At 48.2% G+C, this 22,802-nt stretch overlaps 1 protein-coding gene and 1 pseudogene across 2 annotated transcripts in view; one reads left to right on the top strand and one right to left on the bottom strand.

The window, feature by feature from the left end:
- ADAP2 (ArfGAP with dual PH domains 2) overlaps positions 1-21,149 on the bottom strand; it is a 28,871-nt gene extending 7,722 nt beyond the window's left edge. Inside the window, exons 1-6 of one of the 2 annotated variants that reach the window (XM_035027780.1) lie at positions 20,976-21,148; positions 19,966-20,096; positions 18,175-18,266; positions 14,795-14,874; positions 13,735-13,847; positions 3,455-3,601 (exon numbers count right to left, since the gene is read on the bottom strand). In XM_035027780.1, the coding sequence (XP_034883671.1) occupies positions 3,455-3,601; positions 13,735-13,847; positions 14,795-14,874; positions 18,175-18,266; positions 19,966-20,096; positions 20,976-21,069 (657 nt within the window). In that variant the 5' untranslated portion in view covers positions 21,070-21,148. Of the gene's footprint in view, positions 1-3,454; positions 3,602-13,734; positions 13,848-14,794; positions 14,875-18,174; positions 18,267-19,965; positions 20,097-20,975 lie in introns of both variants that reach the window. The other variant, XM_035027781.1, reaches the window with a different exon arrangement.
- LOC118025112 lies at positions 9,763-10,001 on the top strand (annotated as a pseudogene).
- Positions 21,150-22,802: the final 1,653 nt, after the last annotated feature.

Raw genomic sequence — 22,802 nt, 5'->3', positions numbered from 1 at the left:
CAGGCTTACTGCTCAGTGTGGAGTCTGTTTCTCCCTCTGCCCCTCCCTCTGCTTGCGCTCTCTCTCTCAAAATAAATAAAATCTTTAAAAAACAAAACAAAAAAAACCAAAAACATTTGCAATCCTCCCAATACATGTCGCTCCGCCTTGTATACTCTTCCTCACCCACCTGTCTTCCCTCACCCCACACATAGCTTTTCCCTAGAACATTCTACTTATCCTGAAGTTTCATTTAGTTGCTCAGCCCAAGCCCTGCTTCTAGGAGAGCCGGCCCAGCTGCACTCACACACTCACTGCTCACCCACAACTGCAGCCACATTTGCTGCTAGGATCCTCCCCTTCTTCGCCACAGCAACTAGGTCAGGGCTAGACCAATGCAGAGGCTAGACCGGGCTTCTCAGGTCCTTTCTCCCAAGAATTTGGAATTGGGAAGCTGAAAGATTCGTTCAAATAGCTGCACTGCTGCACCTTGATGTAATATGGTGATTGAGAAATTCATTTGAATGTGGTTTCCCAAGAATGCAACATAATGACCCTTTCTCTCTCACCAGCCAAGCGAGCTGGCCTCATATTCCAGAGTGCCCAGCTCTCTTGTCCTGGGCATTAATAACCTTTTCAGGTCCCAGGCACTAAAGGAATGGAGCCATCCCAGAAAAGACTCACCCAGACCTTCACTTTGGTCACTAACTGGTGACTCTGGAGCCAAATCCAACCTGCATACAGGTTTGTTTGCTTCCTGAAGTTTTGTTTGTTTCAATCCTCTATGCAGGTTTTCCTGCTTTATAGCCCTATAGCCGTCCACTTCACTTTTTATTAAGATTTATTTATTTATTTGGCAGAGAGAAAGAGAGCACAAGCAGGGGAGTGGCAGGCAAAGGCAGAGGGAGAGGGAGAAGCAGACTCCCTTGCTGAGCTGGGCGCCTGATGTGAGTCTCGATCCCAGGACCCTGGGGTCATGACCTGAGCCAAAGGCAGACGCTTAACTGACTGAGCCACCCAGGCGCCCCTTGTCCACTTCACTTTCAAATGAGCTACCTGGCTCCTGCAGGCATGAAAGTCTGCAGCCCCCATTTGTGCCTATCTTGTAGAGAAGCTGGGGCATTGAGGGAAAGAGAAGGGCCAGACAGTATCAACAGTGCCTATTGCCCCATCTTACTCTCCCCCAGGTCTCTGAGATCCTTGAAGCCCACCCATGGCTCTGCCCTATTCACTACCACACTCTCTAGAGCCCAGGGCAGTGCTTTGCACATTGCAGAGGCTCAATAAGGACTAATTGGAAGAGTGAATGAGTGGGGTGCCTGGGTGGCTCAGTTGATTAAGTGTCTGACTTCAGCTCAGGTCATGATCTCGGGGTCCTAGGATTGAGTCTGTGGTGGGCTCCACACTCTGCAGATGGAGTCTGCTTGTCCTCTGCCCCTCCCCCTGCTCTCTCTCTCTCTCCCAAATAAATAAAATCTTAAAAAAAAAAAAAGACTGAATGAGTGATACAGATGTGAAACTGCCCATAAGATTTTACCCTTTAAGGCGCCTGGGTGGCTCAGTCGTTAAGTGTCTGCCTTCGGCTCAGGTCATGATCCCAGTATCCTGGGATCGAGTCCCACATCGGGCTCCCTGCTCAGCGGGAAGCCTGCTTCTCCCTCTCCCACTCCCCCTGCTTGTGTTCCTGCTCTCGCTGTCTCTCTCTGTCAAATAAATAAATAAAATCTTTAAAAAAAAAAAAAAAAGATTTTACCCTTTACAACTGCTACAATCATGAGCAAATAATTAGCAGAGGTTTTTTTGTTTTGCTTTTTAAAGATTTTATTTATTTATTTGAGAGGGAGAGATAGTGAGAGAGCATGAGCAGGGGGGAGAGGGAGAAGCAGACTCCCCTGCTCAGCAGGGAGCCCAACGTGGGGCTTGATCTCAGGACCCCTGGATCATGACCTGAGCTGAAGGCACATAACCACTGAGCCACCCAGGTGCCCTAATTAGCAGAGATTAATGTTTGAAATGTACTTCACTGTAATGAAATTCTTTCACATTCATGGTTCATGGTCATTCACCCTCTAAACCCCTCTGGGCAGGGAGGTGTTCTGATCCATAAACAAGCAGATGGAGGAGGGGAAGGGACTTGGCCTGGTAACACAGCCCAGAGTGGCAGAACCAGGGCTCCAGTTTCTGACTCCAAACTCCAATTCTTCATAGCCTCCACTGCCAGGAACTCTGCCCAGACTCTGCCAGCATCCCAGTGCTGGGGCCCCTTGGGAAAATCTTGTCCTGGTCTTGGGTTCCTGGCTCCTGCTACCAAGGATTCTCCCTCCAGCAGAGGCACAAAGGTAGTGGGGGGCGGGGGGTAAAATGGTTCTAGGACTCAGGAACCACAGTCTGGGTGACCCTGAGCAAGTTACTTAACATGCCTATGGCTCAGTAACATAGGGTTAAAACATCTCCAGGACTGTTTTGAGGATTAAGAAATGATATATAGCGGGGCGCCTGGGTGGCTCAGGCAGTGAAGTGTCTGCCTCTTGATTTCAGCTCAGGTCATGATCTCAGGGCCACGGGTTTGAGCTCTACATCAGGCTCCGTGCTCAGTGGGGAATCTGCTCGTCCCTCTCCCTCTGCTCCTTCCCAACTCGGTGCTCTCTCTCTCTCTCTCTCAAATAAGTAAGTAAATAAATAAAATCTTAAAGAAAGAAAGAAATGATGTATGGTGATTACCAAGAACAGTGCCTGGCACAGAATTAATAGGCACTCAAAAATGTCTACCCTCACCTCTACCCCTCTGCACCTCCACTTGGCATCTGTGTCCCTTGCTCAGTCAGGAGACTGCTCATTCTGACCTAGCTTATTCTCTTAGACCTGTACTACTGGCCTGCTCTTCTCTGGCAGAGCTGACGTCTTAAACTTTAATGTGCTTAAGGATCACCTGGAGCTCCTGTGAAAATGCAGTTTCTAATTCAGTAGGTTCTGGTGGGCCTGAGACTGTGTTTCTAACCAGCTCCCAGGTGATGCTAATGCCCCGAGGGAGCCGGATGTGGGGCTCGATCCCAAGATCCCAGGATCATGACCTGAGCCAAAGGCAGCCACTTAACTGCTTAACTCCGAGGACCACGTGGGGAGAAGCAGGGGCCTCGAGTTCAGGGCTGCCGGATCTTCTGTTCATCCCTGTTCCCGCGTGCAGAGTCTCTGCCCTACTTGGATCCGTCACCCCTGGGCATAGCCCCTCCTGCTAAGTGGACTCCCTGTAGTGGCTATGCACTGTCCGGACGCACACCCCATGGTGCCTGCCAGGTTGTCCTCCCTGACCTCGCTCTGCGTTGCTCCTATGGCTCTCTGGGACCGGAAAGGGACAAGAGATGAGGCTAACAGTGGCAGCACACCTCAAGTGGCAGCCAAGCCAGCTGGCAAGGCAGGCCAGCAGAGTCCGGGGGTGCGGGCTGGGGGCCCAGGGTGGCAACGCCGGTCATCTCACCTTCCCACTCTCGTGGTACACGAACAGGTTCCTGATGTGGCCCTCTCTCCTGTAGGTGATCTGCAGCCCATGGGGGTTCCCTATCTTCTCTGTCTCAAAGGTGGCGTTCAAGTCCTTGATGCTGATGACAGCTTTGGGGCCTTTACCCTGAAAGAGAGGACGCGGATGACTTCTCTCCACCTTCACCCAGGCCTTAATACACACGGATAACCAATTTGTAACTTTCCATGGCTTTTAAATGTTCCTGCTCTAATATTGAGATGCACTGATGTTCTACTGCTCTCCTGTGTTTTGGCCATCCCGCCATTTCCACTTGATCAGATTGGCTTCTCGGAGCTGGGAGGTAGTTTGGAAAGGCCTGAACTTAGGACTTTTCAAACTTTTTAGCCACAGAACTTTTTCGGAAGCAAATCATCTATGGAAGCCAAACGAATGAAATAAAGCAGATAAAGGGTGCCTGGGTGGCTCAGTTGTTAAGTGTCTGCCTTCGGCTCAGGTCATGATCCCAGGGTCCTGGGATCGAGCCCCGCATCCGGCTCCCTGCTCTGCGGGGAGCCTGCTTCTCCCTCTCCCACTCCCCCTGTTGTGTTCCCTCTCTCGCTGTGTCTCTCTCTGTCAAATAAAATAAAATCTTTTAAAAAAGTAAAAAATAAATAAAACAGATAAACAGATAAAAGCAGGTATGGGAGTCTTGGGGAGCTCCCTCCCACACTCTACTCTGTTGGCAAGGGTCTGGAACACGGGTTAAGCATTAACCAATACTAAGCAAGGAAGGGAAAAGAGTGTTTTCCTTTGTAATTGATAAGAGAGAAAAATGGTACAAACACTCTAGACCTGGAGCAGCCATTAACCACATGTAGCTATTTAAATTAAAATTTAATAAAAATGAAACTTGAGTTCCTTGGGACACACCTGGCTGGCTCAGTCAGTAGAGCATGTGACTCTTAATCTCAGGATCATGAATTCAAGCCCCACAGTGGGTGTGGAGCTTAGTTTAAAAAAAAAATTATAGACAAATACAAAATAAAACTTCAGTTCCTTATGCTTAGCCCCATTTCAAGTGCTCAAGTAGCCACTTGGGGCTAGGGTATCGGACAGGGCAGACATAGAACATTTCCATCACTGAACAAAGTTCTATTAGATAGTTTTCTCTAGAGGGAAATTTGGTCATACTTATTAAAATGTTGAATTTTTTTTAAAGATTTTATTTATTTATTTGACAGAGAGATAGCACAAGTAGGCAGAGTGGCAGACAGAGGGAGAGGGAGAAGCAGGCTCTCTGTTGAGCAGGGAGCTGGACGTGGGGCTCAATCCTAAGACCCCAGGATCATGACCTGAGCTGAAGGCAGCCGCTTAACCGACTGAGCCACCCAGGCACCCCTAAAACGTTGACTATTTTGCCTTGACTCACAGTTTCACATCTGCAAACCTATCCCAAGGAAGTAACTGCATTACTGTGCAAACATGTGTGTCAAAAGATATTTGTTGTTGTGTTTTTTAGAATAATAGTAGTAGTAGTAGAAGGAAAAGGAGAAGAAGGGGAGAAGGAGGAGGAGGAGGGGGAAGAGAAACCATTATATATATAATATATAACTACTGTATATATATGTATATATATATATAACTACTATGTATATATGTGTATGTATATATATATATATATATATATATATCAGGGATAATGGGTTAAATAAACAAATCATGGTATATCCATACAGTGAAATACCACAGAATTTTTTATAGGATAATTTAGATCAGTGTTATTTATATGAAAAAATATCCATGATATCCATGGGTAGAAATACCAAGTCCCAGGGGCACCTGGGCGGCTCAGTTGTTAAGCATCTGCCTTTGGCTCGGGTCATGATCCTGGGGTCCTGGGATCGAGCCCCGTGTCAGGTTCCCCACTCAGCGGGAGTCTGCTTCTCCCTCTCCCACTCCCCCTGCTTGTGTTCCCTGTGGCCCTGTCTCTCTCTCTGTCAAATAAATAAATAAAATCTTAAAAAAAGAAAAAAACACCAACCATTAAAAAAAAGAAAGAAAAAAAGAAATACCAAGCCCTAGAACAGGATATATAGTAGGAACCTACTAACACAAAAAATTACACATACGTACATGCAAAAGTATATATAAATTCCTCTATACATGTATATATACATATATATAATGTATGTCAATTTGAACATGCATAAAAATATAGACATGTTTACACTAATACTCCTCTTTTTTTTTTAAACGATTTTTTTAAAATTTATTTATCAGAGAGAGAGAGACAGAGGCAGGCAGAGGGAGAAGCAGGCCCCTTGCTGAGCAAGGAGAACGATGTGGGACTCGATCATGACCTGAACTGAAGGCAGACACCCAACCGACTGAGCCACCCAGGCGTCCTACACTAATACTCCTCTTGAAAGACTACTGGAAGACTTTCTTTTTTAAATATTTACTATGAGAGGGGCACCTGGGTGGCTCAGTCGGTTAAGCGTCTGCCTTCTGCTCAGGTCATGGTCCCAGGGTCCTGGGATCGAGCCCCGCATCGGGCTCCCTGCTCGGCGGGAAGCCTGCTTCTCCCTCTTCCACTCCCCCTGCTTGTGTTCCCTCTCTTGCTGTGTCTCTCTCTGTCAAATAAATAAATCTTTAAAAAAATAAAAGAAAAGAAATACAATTTTAGGGGCACCTGGGTGGCTCAGATGGTTAAGCGTCTACCTGCAGCTCAGGTCATGATCTCAGGGTCGTGGGATCAAGTCCTACGTCGGGGTCCCAGCTCAGCAGGGAGTCTGCTTCTCCCTCTCCCTCTGCTGCTCCCCCTGCTTGTGTGCTCTCTCTCTCTAATGAATAAATAAAATCTTAAAAAAAAAAGAAATATGATTTTACTAATAAAGGCAAAATCCCTTTCACCACTATTCTTTCTATCCCATTCCCTGTACTCCCCCCAGGCGATCACTGTCTTGAGTCTGATGTTTATTCTTCTAGCTCACTTTTTACACTTATATACACATATACATATCTATGAACAATATATAGTATTGATTTCTATGGTTTTCATTTACATAAATGGTATCATATTATATGTATTATTCTAGAGCTTGCTTTTGTCACTCAACATTATATTTGTGAGTTCTGTTCATGTTGAGATATACCAACCTAGTTTGCTCTTGTGAATGACACACCAAAAGTTATCAGTCTATTTTCCTGTTTACAGATATTGAGATTATTTCTGATTTTTTGCGATCAGAAGTGACACTGCAGTCGGCCTGTGTCCCTGGTACACATATGTGAGCATTTCTCAAGGTCACAGTATATATTTAGGAATGGAATTGTTAGATCACAGGGATATACATCTTCGACATACTGGAAACTGCCAAATTATTCTGCTGAATGGCTCTCCATAGCGGCTGTACCAATATCTATTTTAATACTGAATACTGAATAACATAAATGAATAACACACTTAATCACAGAGGAGTTCCCCTTTTCCTATGTCCTCACCAACACTTGACTGGCAGATTTAAATTTTTTGCCAATATGATGGGTATGAAATTGAATGTCATTGTTAATTTTCATTTAATCAACTTTCTTGAGGTATAATTTATAAATCTGTAATATTTTGTAATGTAATAAATATAAATTTGTAATATAAATTATAAATTTATAATTTATAAATTTGACAAATGGCTATACCCATGGGAGCATCACCACAATCAAGGTATAGACCATCACTGGGGCTCCTGGGTGTCGGTTAAGCTTCTGACTCTTAGTTTCAGCTCAGGTCATGATCTCAGGGTCATGGGATCGAGCCCGGCATTGGGCTCTGCACTCAGCGCAGAGTCTGCTTCTCCCTCTGCTCCTGCCCCCACTTACTCTCTCTCTTTCTCTTAAATAACTAAATAACTAAATAACTAAATAAAATCTTATATATATAAAAAAAAGACTATTACCTCAAGAGTTTCCTCAGGCCTCTTGGCAGTCAGTTTCCACCCCACCCCAACCATAGACACTTATCTCCTTTCTATTGATACAAAGTGTTTTTGCCTGTTCTAGAACTTTGCATTCAAATGGAATTATATAGTACATATTCTCGTATAAGGCTTCCTTTGCTTAGAATAATTTATTTGACAGAGAGATAGCACATTATTTTTTTTAAAGATTTATCTTTTTTTAAAATATTTTGTTTATTTATTTGACAGAGAGAGACACAGCAAGAGAGGGAACACAAGCAGGGGGAGTGGGAGAGGGAGAAGCAGGCTTCCCGTGGAGCGTCTTAACGCTTAACGACTGAGCCACCCCAGTGCCACCCAGAATAATTTATTTTAGATTCATCTACATTATTGCATTTATTAGTAGTTTGTCCCTTTTTATTGCTGAGTAATATTTATTCTGTGGATATACTACAATTTGTTCATTCAGCTGTGGATGGACATTTGGGTTCTTTCCACATTTTGGTGGGGTTTTTTTTATGAATTAAGCATCTATGAACATTCGCATACAAATATTTTTGTGGACAGATGTTTTTGTTTCTTCTCAGTAAATACCTAGGAGTGGAATGGCTGGGTTATACGGTTAAGTGTATATCTACCTTTATTAAAAACTACCAAATGGTTTTCCCAAGTGGTTGTATCACTTTACAATCCCACCAAGTAACATATGGGAGTTCTAGTTTCTCCACATCCTTTACATGGAGTTGCCAGCCTTTTTAATTCCAGCCATTCTGGTGCAGTATATCCCATATGGCTTTAATTTGCATTTCCCTGACTGCCAGAGAGATTGGGGCATCTCTTCTTATATTTATCTTTATCTTATACTTATGAGGCATTTTGGTTTCCTTTTCTGTGAACTGCCAGTCTATTTTCTTTGCCTATTTTTCCAATGGATTGTCTTTTTCTTTTTGCTTTGTAGAGTTCTTAAGAAAACGTGTTCTGGGTATTACTATTTTATTATGTTGAGATGAGTCTCACTTTCTTTATACTTACTTTTCTGTATTACCAAAAAAAATTTTTTTAAGATTTTTTTAATTTATTTGACAGAGAAAGACACAGTGAGAGAGGGAACACAAGCAGGGGGAGTGGAAGAGAGAGAAGCAGGCTTCCCACCCGAGCAGGAAGCCCGATGTGGGACTTGATCCCAGGGTGCTGGGACCATGACTGAACTGAAGGCAGACGCTTAATGACTGAGCCACCCAGGCGCCCTGTATTACCCATAAATTTAACGTAAAAATGAAATACCTTTACAATTTAAAAAAGTTCCCTCTTGGGAAAGAAATTAAAAAATAACGAAAGCCACTCATTCTGATTTTAGACTGAACTGGTTTAGGATTGAGAAACAGATTGACCTTGGCTAACCAAGGATGAGACTCTCCTAGAGGCCAACTCATAGTGGCTGTGAGTGCTCCTAACTCTGCGGCAGCCCTTTCTCTGCCTGCCTTTTAGACAGAGAAGAAATCCCTAATTCTTACTTGGAGGGGTAATACTCTTCACCCCCCACCATTTTTCACTTGGCCCCAGGCTGCTGTCACACTGGACAGCCCTGCTAGCATTGCTCTGGTCTATCTAGGAAAGCAACAGGGGAAATCAATCAATCAATCAATCAGTCAGTCAGTCTACATGTAGGAAATGGAGTCAGGCAATGGCTAACATGCTCAGAGCCTGTCCTTTTCTGACTTTGTTGGCCGCTCCTTCACATTTTATGCTGGAAACTTCTCATTTTTTTTTTCTGCCCTTGAAATACTGGAATGTCTCAGGGCTCAGCATGGTAAATAACCTCCAAAGATGGTCCTTACCAATTCCCTCCCTCCCAGTATGCACACACCATGATACCCATAACGAGGGGGAGTCTATATCTGCTTCCCTTGAATATGGCTGCTTGAGTTCCTTTGATCAACAGAAGGTAGTTCCTGACCTCATGTTGAAGAGGCCGAGCAGCATCTCCCTTTGCTTAGGGGAGGCTAGCTGCCATGCTACAAAGAAGCTCAAGCCAGACTCCTGAATACAGAACAAGCACACGGAGTACCAGAGCTTCCCTGGAGGACCCAAGGCAGCAGACTTGAGTGAAGGCTTCCTGGGCGCTCTCGGCCAGCCCAACCACCAGCTCAGTGCGGCAGGGCCAGTGACCTGGCTGATGCCACAGGGAGTACATTGCAGCAGCCAAGGCCTGCCCAAATTCCTGACCCCCATGATTGAGAGAAATAATAAATTGATGTTTTAAGCCACTAAGTTGTATGGTGGTTTGTCATTGAGCAACAAGTAATGAAAACCCTCAGTCCTAGGATTTCTGCTTTCACTCCTTTTAGGAGGTGACAACCTCCCCATGACAACATGGACCTCCTGCACCCATCCCCAGAAGAGAAGAGGAAGCACAAGGAGCAGCACCTGGTGTGGAGCCCCAACACCTACTTCGTGGACGTGAAGTGCCCAGCGTGCTACAAAATCCCCACGGTCCTTAGCCATGCACAAATGGTCGTTTTGTGTCCTAGCTGTTCCACTGTCCTCTGCCAGGCCACAGGAAGAAAAGCAAGGCTTACAGAGGATGCTCCTTCAGACAGGAGCAGCACTAAAAGCACCCTGAATCAAGATGCGTGGGAAACAGGGGTGCCCGGGGGGCTCAGTTGGTTAAGCATCTGCCTTCAGCTCAGGTCATGATCCCAGGGTCCTGGGATTGAGCCCCGCATTGGGCTCCCTGCTCAGCAGGAAGTCTGCTTCTCCCTCTCCCTCTGTGCACTCTCTCTCTCTCTCAAATCAGTCAATCAAGCAAGCAATCTTAAAAAAAAAAAAAAAAAGATGAGTGGAAAACTATCCCAGTAAACACATTTTAGATACAAAAAAAAAAAAAAACCCTAAAACAAAACATCTTTTCTCATCTACCCACACTCCCCACCCAGGTGATCCCAGCCAGTCCCATCGTTAAACCAGTCTCAATGCTGACAACTTCACCTCCAAACTCTCCCCAGACCTCCACACTCACATATCCAACCGCCTTCTCAATCTTTCCACCTGGATGACTAATAAGCATCTCAAACCAAAAAGGGCTCTTAATCATCCCTTCAGGGAGCCAAGTCTTTGCCATCTCAGTAAATGGCAAATCTGTCATTCTAGTTTCATAGGGCAAAAAGCTGGGACCTATCCTTGATTCTTCTTACTTTCACACCCAATGGCCAATCCAAAATCTGACCACCTCTAACCACCTCCTTCACCACCATCCTGGTGTAATTCACCATTATTCCTCACTTGATCATTTTTATTGACTATTTTTATGTGTTTTAAGTAAACTCTACCCAATGTGGGGCTCAAACTCATGACTCTGAGATCAAGAGTCATGTGCTCTGCTGACTAAGACAGCCAGGCATCCTGATTCCTCACTTAATTATTGCAATAGCTTCCTAACTGCTTTCTCTCCTTCCACTCTTGCCCCCTCCCTGGCCCACCCTGACCCCAGTAGCAGCCAGGGTGCTCCTTTAAAAAGTTTAAGTTGGGCATTTGGCCAGCTACAAAATCCCCACGGTCCTTAGCCATGCAGTAGAGCATATGACTCTTGATCTTGGATTTGTGGGTTTGAGACCCATGTTGTGTGTAGAGATTACTTAAAAATCTTTTTAAAAAATAAATAAAAAGAGCCATAGTAATGGTCCCTGATGCAAGTAGGAGTAAGAGGACAGAAGAAACTGCACAAAATGTTCATCCATCACAAGACTTAGATTCCCAAAATGTAAAAAGCTTAAATCAAATTATATCATTTCTCTGCTCAAAACCTTCCTGTGGCTTCTCATCTCAGAGTAAAATCCAAAAAGCCTACATTTCTTTGTAAATCATGTATCTAATATGGCCTTATATCTAGAATATATAAAGAATGATGAAAACTCAATAATAAAAAGCCAACTAAACTAATTAAAATATGAGAAAAGGATCTGAACAGACATTTCTCCAAAGAAGCTATATAAGTGGCCAATAAGCACATGAAAAGATGCTCCACATCATTAGCCATCAAGGAAATGAAAATCCGAATCACAACCAGATACTACCTCATATCCACCAAGATGATTATAATCAACAAGATAGATGACAGCAAGTGTTGGTGAGGATGTGGAGCAATTAGAACCTTCACACATTGCTGGTGGGAACATTAGATGGTGCAGCGACTTTGAAAAACAGTGTGGCAGTTCCTCTAAAACAGTGTTACAGTTCCTCTGTAAATACAGAGTTACCATACGACCCAGCAATTCCATTCCAAGAAGAGTGGAAACATGTCCGCATGAAAACTGGTACACCAATGTTCATAGCAGCATCATTCATACTTGCCCAAAAGTGGAAATAACTCAAATGTCCATCAACTAAGTGAACAGATGAACTGTCCACACAGTGGACCAGTACTTGGCAATAAAAAGAAGTACTAATACATGCTACATGAACAAATCTTAAACACATACGCAAAATGAAAGAGGCCTGTTACAAAGGACCACATGGTCCGTGTACTTGAGGTGTCCATAATAGGCAAACCTACAGAGACAGACAGTAGATCAGTGGTCTCCTGGGGTTGGGGAGTATGGTGGGTAGAGGATAAGGGCTAATGGGTGTTTGGGATTTCTTTTGGGGCTTACAAAAATGTTCTAAAATTGATTGTGGTGACAGTTATGCAACTCTGTGAGTATACTAAAAACCATTAATTGTCTGCTTTAAATGGGTGAATTGTATGATATGTGAATTTATATCTTTTTTAAAGATTTATTTATTTTAGAGAAAGAGAGAAAGAGAAAGCACAAGCAGTGGGGGAGGAGCAGAGGGAGACGGAGAGAGAGAATCTGGAGCAGACTCCCTGTGATGCACAGAGCCCGATGCAATGCGGGCTGGACATGGGGCTCGATCCCACCACCCTGAGATCAAGACCTGAGCTGAGATCAAGAGTCCCACACTTAACTGACTGAGCCACCCAGGCATCCCTGTGAATTTATATCTTGATAAAAGTATTTCAAAAAAAAAATATTGAGTCTTACTAGGCCCTACAAGGTCCTTACCTATGTGAGTTCATCTCCTTCCATCCTTTTCTTTGCTCCTTCTGCACAGGTCACTTTGGCTTCCTTGATCCACCAACCCCTCCCAGCTCAGGCCAGGGCTGTGGCTTATGGTTGAGTAGTTTGTGCACTAAACAAAAAGTCCCTGGATGAGGGTGTAAGTGAGAACTGCAATCTAGGCTTCTGCTTGTCTAGACCTGGGCCCCAGGGCTACACCATCTCAGAGGGGTCATTTTCTAACAGACACACAGGTGTATGTGCCAGTCAGGACCATGTTCACGTTCCCTCTACTTCTTCTACTTTGCCCCCACATATGCACATGACGTGCTTACTTTTTTTTTTTTTTAAGATTTTATTTATTTTAGGTGGGGAGGGGCAGATAGAGAAGGGAGAGAGAGAGAAACCCAAGCAGACTCCATACTGAGTCCGGACCCTGACGCAGGGCTCGATCCCATGACCCCAAGATCATGACCTGAGCCGAAACTAAGAGCCAGATGCTTAACCGACTGAGCAATCCAGGCACCCCTGACTTGCTCACTTTTATTCATTTCCCTGCTCCAATGTCATCAGAGGGGCCTTCCCTGACCCCTGTGTGATATCAGCCCCATCATCCTCTAACTCTTCACCCGCTTCTTTTTCTCTTCACAGAACCTACTATACCTCATCTATCATATATTGATGTACGTTTTGGTTACCACCTGTCTCCTTCCACTAGAATGAAAGCCCCATGAGGACAGGAGCTTCGTTTCGTTTACTGCTGTAGCTCCAGTGTCTACAGGAATGTCTAGGATATGGTAGGCGCTCAATAAATAATTTCTTGTGGGGCGCCTGGGTGGCTCAGTCGGTTAAGCATCTGCCTTCGGCTCAGGTCACAATCCTGGAGTCCGGGATCGAACCCCACGATGGGCTCCCTGCTCAGCGGAGAGTCGGCTTCTCCTTCTCCTGCTGCCCCTCCCCCTGCTTCTTCTCTCTCTCTCTCTCGCTCGCTCAAATAAATAAATAAAATCTTTTAAATAAATAAATAAATAATTTCTTGAGTGCATGAATAAATGCAGTGGTCATCCAGGGCTTATTCATGGACCAGTCTAAGCCAATTCTAGGTGAAGAGAAGGTGTGTTTTCTGTGGACTGGATTGATTGCCTAACTGTGGAAAAGTAACCATGCAGTGTTGAACACTCAGTGGCTGAGATTATCCAGAAGACATGGCACCATTGATTCCAATGTGACCTCAGTGGGGTGCGGGCCAGAGCTCAGGGAGGGACCCCTTGCTGGTCTGGTCTCTTACCTCCTCTTTAGTATAGTACTTCAGGAGGCCTTCTTTTGCCAGGAGGACAAACTTCCTTCTCAGGAACTGTGCATTGTCCCTTCCCCGCTTCCACAGGAACCCTTCTCGGGTACCTTAGCCACCAAGGAAGAGAAAGAGGGAACACCCACATCCTTAAGATGAACAAGCAGTTTGCAAACCTCGTAGGGTCTCGAGGGTAGAGTGAACGCTCCACCCAGTGCTAAAATATCTTAAATCTAACTTAGCTATGTCAGCTGCAGCATGTAGGGTTCTGTCTGGGGCCAAATTTGCAAAGTCTCATGATTTCAGTTGGGCTCTCCCTAACTTCCTTCTTTGGCTATCTCATAAGAAGACCTACTAAACCCTTAAGAAGGCTAAGTCCTGAGAAACTGGATGATTCTGAAAGACGCCCGTACGGTGCTGCCCAATGTCACGTCGACATCGACCTAATGAAACCCCTCAGAGGGCGGAAATGACGAGTGACCTCTAGGTACCTGCTAGTTGAAGAGCACCGTGTGCTCCCCGTAGGTAGGGGCGCTAAGCTCCGGCCGTCACCGGTTCCCACAGTGGTTCTGGACGCTTTGCCCTCCAGGTCAGTGTGAGCTGGGACCCAGAGCCCCTGGCAGACACTACCACGGGCCAAGGGCCAGCCATGAGGTTATGCCCCACACAAAGGTGGGAAGGGAGGCGGGAGTCCCTCCCATGTTCCTGACCAAGCCGTGTGTCACACCAGGGGCCACACTCACCAAGAGCAGGGGTGCCTTTTCTAACTGTTCAACCTGGCAGGTGAGTCTTCCTACAACTTTATACTAAGACTCTGTACGCACGTGTGGCCCTGTGGGGACCAGAGATAAAAATACTTCTTGACCACTCAGACCATAAAACTCCACCAGCTGACGTGCTGCTGTTTCCGAGGCAGAGGAACCCACACCCTGGCCTCTGTGGCCAGAGTGAGGTTGGCAGGTATCTCCTGCCTGGGCCCTCTTCCTAATACTCAGGCACTTTATTGTCTAGAATTCATTAGAACATAGACCTCAAAAGATGATGGAAATAACCTTACCTGGGGGTGAGATGGATTTCCCATCAGCCATAAATTCCTGTCTTTCATACTTAGCTCGAATCCACTGTTCCTTTAACACCCTATAAAGAGAGAACCTTTCGTCAACTGCATCTGAGGCATCCCCTTCCCACAGGGTGGGGGCATCACAGCAACTACCTGCTCATACCACCCAGCACTGCTCAGCCTTGGAACCATTACATTTGGAGCTAATTCTCTACTGGGGGGAGGGGAAGAATCCTGTGTTCTGTAGGATGCTTAGCAGCATCTCTGGCCTCTATCCTCTAATGCCAGTAGTGCCCCCTCCCTAGTTATGACACCCCAAAATGTCTTCAGATATTACCAGTGTCTCCTGGGGAAAAATATCACCCCCCAAGGGGCTATATGAAAACTACTGGGCTATTCCAACCCCAGCCCAGCCCTCTAGGTCAACCAGCTCCCCTGGACCATCTACACTGCCACCTCCCACTGCATGCTCATGAGCTGAAGCCAGGAGAGTCCATGAGCCTCTTCCTTTGGCTTGTCCATAAAATCTGGGCCTGCTACACTGGACAGAGCAGTGATCTTGGGGTCCAACCACCCAGGACCCGGTCCTCCTCTCCTATTTATCCACTGTGTGACCAGCAGCAAGTTACTTAACTCCTCTGAACTTGGGGAATATGTCAATAATATACCTACCTTCCCTTCGGGGTTGTTGAGGGGTTTAAATATATATAAAAGGGCCTAATACCATGATCAGCCCACAGTAGGAGTTTAATGTTAGCCTAATCAGATACTGTCACATGACCTGTGCAGAAAACTTATGTCAATTGTTTGCTTCCCTCTTGCCTTTTCCAGGTAAATGTTCCAAGGTTTATGTGACCTTACCCCAAAGCCACAAGGAATGACCCAGAAGTGGGCACCTGGCCTGAACTGGCTAAGCAGAGCTCTGCCCTGAGCTATCAGAGCAAAAGGAGCAAAACCGAGAGAGGGATGGATTGAAAGCCCTCTCACTGCCAAGCTGGGAGCTGGAAACCAGGATCTGGAGTCAGGGACCCCAGGTGGCCTTGCTCCCAGCTACATGAAAGAAGTCTGGCCCACAGGAAGGGGCAGGAATGAGAATCAGACAGAGAGTGTGAAAGGCCCCATAGCGTTTGTGCCCCTGGCTCGTCCTTCCTGAGAGTAGCTCCACCTCTGTCCCTCCTACGGTCTGATCCCCAGAACCCACAAAATCCGCTCAGGCCTAAGCTGGGTTAAACTGCATTTCTGTAATCAGGAGTCCTACCTAATGCATAGCCCTCACCCCCAGCACACTGAGAAGAGTCACCAAGCCCGCCGTGGAACCCTGAGCCACAGGATCAGAGCTGGGAGACGGGGTGGAGACTGAGGCTCCAGTCCTGGTCCTGGAGGTGGGGAATTTAGAGGTCTTTTAGAATTACAGGGAGGAGGCCATTAGTGTTCCACTACAAGGGGGTAAGGTGCGGGGCTGTGGTTGGAGTCGTGCAAGTAGTGTCTGGAATGCCAGCAGAAAGCCCACCACAGAGTAGGTGTTCACCAAATGCCTGTTCCTTTCCCCTTGCAGCAAGGGGCCGAGGAGCTGCAACAGTGAGGCAAGGGGAGCCGGACCCTCTGAGTTAAGCCTGGCACCTCCCTCAGCCAGGCCAGGGACCAGGCAGCATTCCGAAGGTGACACTGAGAAGTGGATTAAAACATTTTACATAAAATTATCTCATTTAGGGTGCCTGGGTGGCTCAGTCGGTTAAGTGTCTGCCTTCGGCTCAGGTCATGATCCCAGGGTCCTGGGATCGAGTCCCGCATTGGGCTCCCTGCTCTGTGGGGAGCCTGCTTCTCCCTCTCCTCCCCACTTGTGCTCTCTCTCTCACTATCTCTGTCTCTCTCTCTCAAATAAATAAAATCTAAAAAAAAAAATTTTTTTTTAAATAATATAATTATCTTTTTTTTTATTTTTAAAAGATTTTATTTATTTATTTGACAGAGAGATAGAAGAGTACAAGCAGAGGGAGTGGCAGAGGGAGAGGGAGAAGCAGGCTCTGCACTGAGCAGGGAACCTGATGTGGGACTCGATCCTAGGACCCTGAGATCATGACCTGAGCCGAAGGCAGACGCTTAACCATCTGAGCCACCCAGGCGCCCTAAAATTATCTCATTTAATCTCTACCACCATGCCATGATGTAAGCAGCATTAACTACATTTCAGAGATGAGGAAGCCACAGTTCAGACAAGTTTGGTAACTTGTCCACTTTCTCACAGCCAGAGAGTGGTAGAGTCAGGAAACAATACTGGGGTCCTCTGAGTAGAAAGCTGTGCCCCCCACCCCACCACTCCACCCTGCATTAGCAGCCCCTGAGTTGTTTAACTACTGGGAAATGGCAGGGTACTAGGTACAGTTGTATAGTTTGTGCGCTGTCCAGAAGCTTTCTGCTGAGGCTAGAGGACAATGGGGGCTGAAATGCAGCCTGCTTCCAGAAAGCCATAGCCCCCCCACCCCCATCATGGGTCATAACCTGCCCAGAAGGTGTACCTTCTTCCCATTTGTATCAGAGTGGTGGCCGGGGTTGGGGGGTGGGGGGCGGTGCTCTCTAGCAGCCCTGGAAGTGAGGCTGAGTCCCTGGAAGGAAGGCTAAGCCTCAGGCAGTCAGTCCTGCAGAGGCTGGGGTCACTAGGTACGAGGGTCACACTGACCCCTCACATCCAGGGGACCTGAAACCTCCTGTTGCTTCACAGCTTCCCCCCACTTTTATTAGATTTCCCAGGGCCCTGGTGTCAGATGGGCTAGTCAGTCCCAGTTCTGTCTCTTTGAGCCTCAGGCATGTCATCTATATCGTGGGGACTGTGGCAGTGTTATCTCAGAGTTGTTGAGAGAATTAAACACATTAATGCACACAAGCATATAGCACCGTGCCTGGTACATAGTAAAGTTCCATAAATATTAGTAGCTGCTATTATTTTTATGGTGATTATTCAGGGATCTACGGCCAGACAGCTGCTTTGGAGCTATGCTGAGTTCAAGTGGGACAGCCTGGGGCATAACACTCCCTAGGAAGTAGCTGAAACACATCTGTTCTACTAAAATACCAGGGTTCCTCTTCTCTATCGAGTTAGCCACCACCAGTAGGCTATGAGAACATCAGAGGCAAAGGGGCGGATCATAAAGAAAATGCCCTGTGTCACAGCGGTGGAAACTGAGTCCCAGAGAGGGGAAGTGATAATCCAAGCAATAAAGGTAGAGGGGGGAACGAGGCCAGGTCTAAGTGTTCTCCATGAGAGACCAAACCAAACGTCTTTCCGGGCCCACCAGGTGCATGTAAAAGACCACCAGAGACAAAGGCACCAGAGATGGAGTAGGGGTAGGGGAGGTGAGACCAAGAAATCACCCACTCACAGGCAGTCGTTGGCCTGGGGGACATAGTAGAAAGCAGGGACTCTGGCTTCGTACTTGGCCTTCACACGGAGGTTCCCGTTGTGGGTCATAAACTGCAAGACAACAGCAACTTGGGGTATTATTAGGACTTGAAAAAATGTGAAATGAAACCATGTGTCTACCCAGAAGGCCACTCTTCCCAGTGGCTCCTAGGCTGAGTCAGGAGACACTCCTACTGGAGTTTGACATGTCCCGTTGGGCTTGGTTATCCATGCTGCTGGGAAGCCCCAACCTGGGACAATGAGGTGCTACAGCAACCAAAACTCATGTAGGCAGAGCATTTTACAGTCCTTACCCATTAGCTCATTCCATCCCCTCGACAATTTTAATATTACCATCCCCATTCTAGAGGTGAGGAAACAGGCTCAGAGAGGTTAGGTGACTTACCCAAGGTGACACAGCTAGAAAGTGAGGAGCTGGGACTTGAACCCAGACCTAACTCCAAAACTCATGTTCTTTCTCCCACCCCTTCCCCAGATGGCCAGGACCACCAACAGCTACGTGCAGGAGACAGACATAGCTGGAGGATGGAAGAAGTTGGAACTGGCCCCCTTGAGTAAGTAGGTCAGGATGATCACCGGGTCCCTATGAACACCTGACAGACCCAGAGACAGATATGCCAAGAGTGGCCCTGGCCAACAGTTAGCACTCAGGAACAGAGGTGGCCTATCTGCGGTGAGGGCACATGTGGGAAGAAATATCAGGTTTTTAATTTACATCCCCTGAGCAGAGTGAACCCCATTCTCCCCCACCCCCAGGACTCTAGACTCTGACTCAGGATTTGCATGGGCTTTGGATCCCAACAGAGCAGGTTTCACATCCCAGCTGTGCCACTGATTCACTGAGTGACCCTTGGGCAGTACTGAACCCCCCCCCACCCCCGAGCTTCAGGGATTTTAACTGCAAAAATGAAGAAAGTATAATGGGGGGGTTATAAGGGGCAAAGAAACAACCTTCAGGTCTATGTGCTGGTTTACTGGCTTCCTGTCTTTCTCCTACACTAGAATATAAGCTCCACATGGGCAGAGACTCTATCCTATTCACTGCTCTTTCCTAATACCCAGCACATAGTAGGCTTACAGTAACTACGTGTCCAACGAATAAAGCATCTAGCACAGTGCCTGACACAGAGTGGACACTCAGTGAACACAGGCCTGCTTCTCCAGTAGTCCTTGAAGTCCTCAGCCAACCAGCACAATTTAGAACAGCTTGCTCTCTGAAGGTTTTCTGGCCAAAATGGTATTATCATCCAGGCTGAAGGTGTCCTCCATCTCTGTAGATCAGGAGAGCAAAACGGTGCCCTTCCTGGCTGGGACGGGGTGGGGTGGGGTAGGAGGGATGGGGTGGGGGGGTGGGTGCTGGAAGGGGGACCCTAGACCATGAATTAGTATATTTTGGTTCCAGTCCAGGACTTCAGCTAATGATAACAGCAGTGTTACTTGACTACTTACTTTGTACTTGCATTGAGCCTACATTTAATCCTTACAGCAGCCACTCCAAGGGGTAGTGGGATCCTTACACAGAAGTGGAAACTGAGGGAAATAACAAGCTCTCAGGGCCTTGCAGCAAGCAAGGGCCTTGCACTCAGGGTCTCTGTGTAAGCAGGGACTCTAATAAGCTGTGCTTTCTCTTGCTAGTTACTGCTCCGCTCTGGAACTCAGCTTCCTCCCCTACAGAAGAATGGGGCCACCCGCCCACCGCCTCCACCCTGGCTCTGCTGTTTCGAGGCTCTCCAGTGCCCCCCCTCACTACCTCCACAGTACTGTCGTCCCAGAAGTCAAGTCTCACGGATTTAATTTTGCTGATGTCTGGGAAGTTGCGGTGGACACCGGAGCAGTTCAGACAGATGAAAATGCCCAGCTTGTAGGAGGCCCAGTCAGGATCTAGGGGCGAGAGGGCAGAAGGGGAGTTGGATGGAGAGCTTGGCACCGAGACCAGGGCTGGGCTGGGGGTGCTGGAGAGGCAGGGCTCGGCCGTTGGGATTCCTGGGGCCCTGCCCAGCGCTGCCGTGTTAGGAAGCCCTTTTCTCTCGGTCCCCCTACCTTGGGTGAGCTAAGATACCAGCATGCAGCCTTCTAGTCAGCCCACGGCCAAAGCACGGAGGCTACCAGGATGATCTTGGAAGGAGTCTAGGGATGGGGCGAGGGGCTGAGGCGAGCGCAAAGTGGAAGTGACGAGACTCCGGGGAACTGAGAGGAGAGCGCGGAGGAAGGGGCCGGCACCGCGGCGCCTGGCTGGGGAGTTGCAGGTGGGGAAGTCGGCGCGCTGCGGAGCAGGAACTTGGGAGGACCCCAGGGGCGTCCGGGAGCTGGGAAGGGAGCACGGGACCTTCAGGGGCCCGGGGTCTGGGACCCCTCCGTGTGGGGGATGTTTGGGTCCGTGGGCGTGGGAGGTGGCTGGGTCCGGAGTGAAGATGTCAGGGACCGAGGTCCGGGTAGGTGGGGTGTCTGGCGGAGCAGGTGAACAAGATGGTCAAGGCATCCGGGTCCGGGGTCTAGCGTCGGGGTCCAAGGATATGGAAGGGTCCGGGTCCAGAGTGGGGAGGTCAGGGGGCCTGGGGTTCGGGTGGGTGCGGCAGCCGCTGTGGAGAGCGCGGCCGAGGGCGCGAGACTGACGTTCGCTGTCAGGATGGGGGGGCCTGGGTGCGAAGGTGTCAGAAGGGTCACGCCCGAGTCCCGCGGGGGCCCGGGACCGGTCCTGGTCTGGAAGGAGGAGAGGAGATCGGCGGGCAGGGGTCCTGCTCCCGGCCGCCGCACCCTTACCCGCCGCGCCGCAGTCGGCGCAGTGCGCGTTGCCGGTGCCCGCCGCCTGCAGCAGCTCCAGCAGCCGCTTCTTGTTGCGCTCACGGTCGCCCATGGCCGGCCCGGCGGGCTCAGCGGGGCTCAGCCCAGCCGCCGCCGGGGCGCTGAGCTCGCGCGGGCAGGTGGAAAGCGACGCAGCTCCACCGCCTCCCGCGCGCCAGCCCCGCCCCTCGGCCCTTCCGCCCCGCCCCCGGAGCGTGCCTGCCGCCCCCGCTCCCGCCGCTCCGCCCCCTAGTGGGGCGGGACCTGAGCTGGCTGGGAGTCCCTGGCGCTGGCCCGAGAGCAGACCCCGGGCGGCCGCTTGCTAGTTTCGGGACTGTAGACAACCCAGCCAGCTTCTCTGGCCTCCGTTCCCACTTCTGCAAAAGGCAAATAAGGACAGGTTTGCTTGGAAAATTAGACGGGATCTAACCTCCGTGAAAGCGTTCTACTGATGTAGCGCTTACATCTACTTAGAGACATTCCGATGCTACCTCCCCAGGAAACCCTCCTTAATATCCAGCCTCAATCAATCTCCCTAGCTTCTGGTCCTGCTAGAACCCTGTTACAGGATCCGTCCCTCTCTTTGGTCCCGAGCACTATCTACGTTGCATCACAGTTGTTTATATATTTATGTTAATCCCTCTCCCACCTCCAACACACACAGGGCCACTCTAAATAGTTTGATGTCAGTAGCTTTATTTCCGTATCCCACATAACTCCTAGAAACAGCACCTGCACATTTTTTGAAGCCAAATAAATAGTTGCATGACTGTGTTCACAGGAAGTGTGGTTTCACCACCGTGGCCTCCACTAGGCACTTTTATCTGTTAAGGTCCATCACTGTCAGGTGTGGGCAGGGCATAGGTGGTCCTGAAGCTGGGGTCTCCCTCCACCATCCCTGTCCCTCCTCAATCCCTTTCTCTGTGGTCCCTGGGTGCCTGGTAAGGCACACCCTGCACACACTTGCCTTCCCCGCTGTAGGTAAACAGCTGTCTGTCCTATGCATATAGCTTTATGCACAAGGATGTTAGATTTCCATCCTGATAATTGCAGCTGAAGTTCTAGCCCACCTGCCTGTATCCCCAGTTCCACATACATGCATGCATACATGTGAATACATAGGGCAGCATGGTATAGTGGAATGAATCCAAGAATACAGGGTTTGAATCTTGGCTCCACCATTTACTAGCTACTTGGCCTTGGGCAAATTCCTTCATTTCTCAGAGCCTTGTACTCCTCGCCTGTTAAAATGCGATTTGGGAAGATCCACTGAATAGGGTCATTGAGATGTGCCCGTACGTGTGTGGCACACAAAATCCTCAGAACACGGTGGCTCCCTTGCTTTCCCTGCCCCTCTGGTCAGCTCATGGGACCGTCATTTGGAATGCTGTGTATCATTTCCCATCTTCCACAGGGTGGAGAAGGTCAAGCCTCCGGGCCTGGGAGGAGGGGGACGTTAGTTACCAAAAATAACTGGCCAGGAGAGTCTGGACAGGCGGGTGAGACCTAGCCCAGCGGCAGCTCCAGAGGAACCAGAAAGAGCCCAGAGGAGGTCAGAGGGCATGGGGCTGGTGACCAAACAGGCTGAAAGATGATTCATTTCCTCTGCTTTAGATGAAAAAAAGAGACAGAAATACATCTCCCAGGAGACACATGGGAAAGGCGAAGAGGGGGAAGTAAGGGGGGGCAAAGAGGGGACAGGGCAAGGATGTCATTTCTCTGCTGCCCATTGCCATGACCCCCAGCCTTCCTGGCTCATGCACCTTTGTCCCGCTCTCCTCTGGCATGTCGGAGGTCCCACAAAAG

The sequence above is a fragment of the Mirounga leonina genome, unplaced genomic scaffold (assembly GCF_011800145.1).
Source record: "Mirounga leonina isolate KUSES-001 unplaced genomic scaffold, KU_Mleo_1.0 Mir_200, whole genome shotgun sequence".
NCBI classification, from domain to species: domain Eukaryota; kingdom Metazoa; phylum Chordata; class Mammalia; order Carnivora; family Phocidae; genus Mirounga; species Mirounga leonina.
The sequence above is the reverse complement of the archived record's forward strand: the minus strand, read 5'-3'. Positions and strand labels throughout refer to the sequence as shown.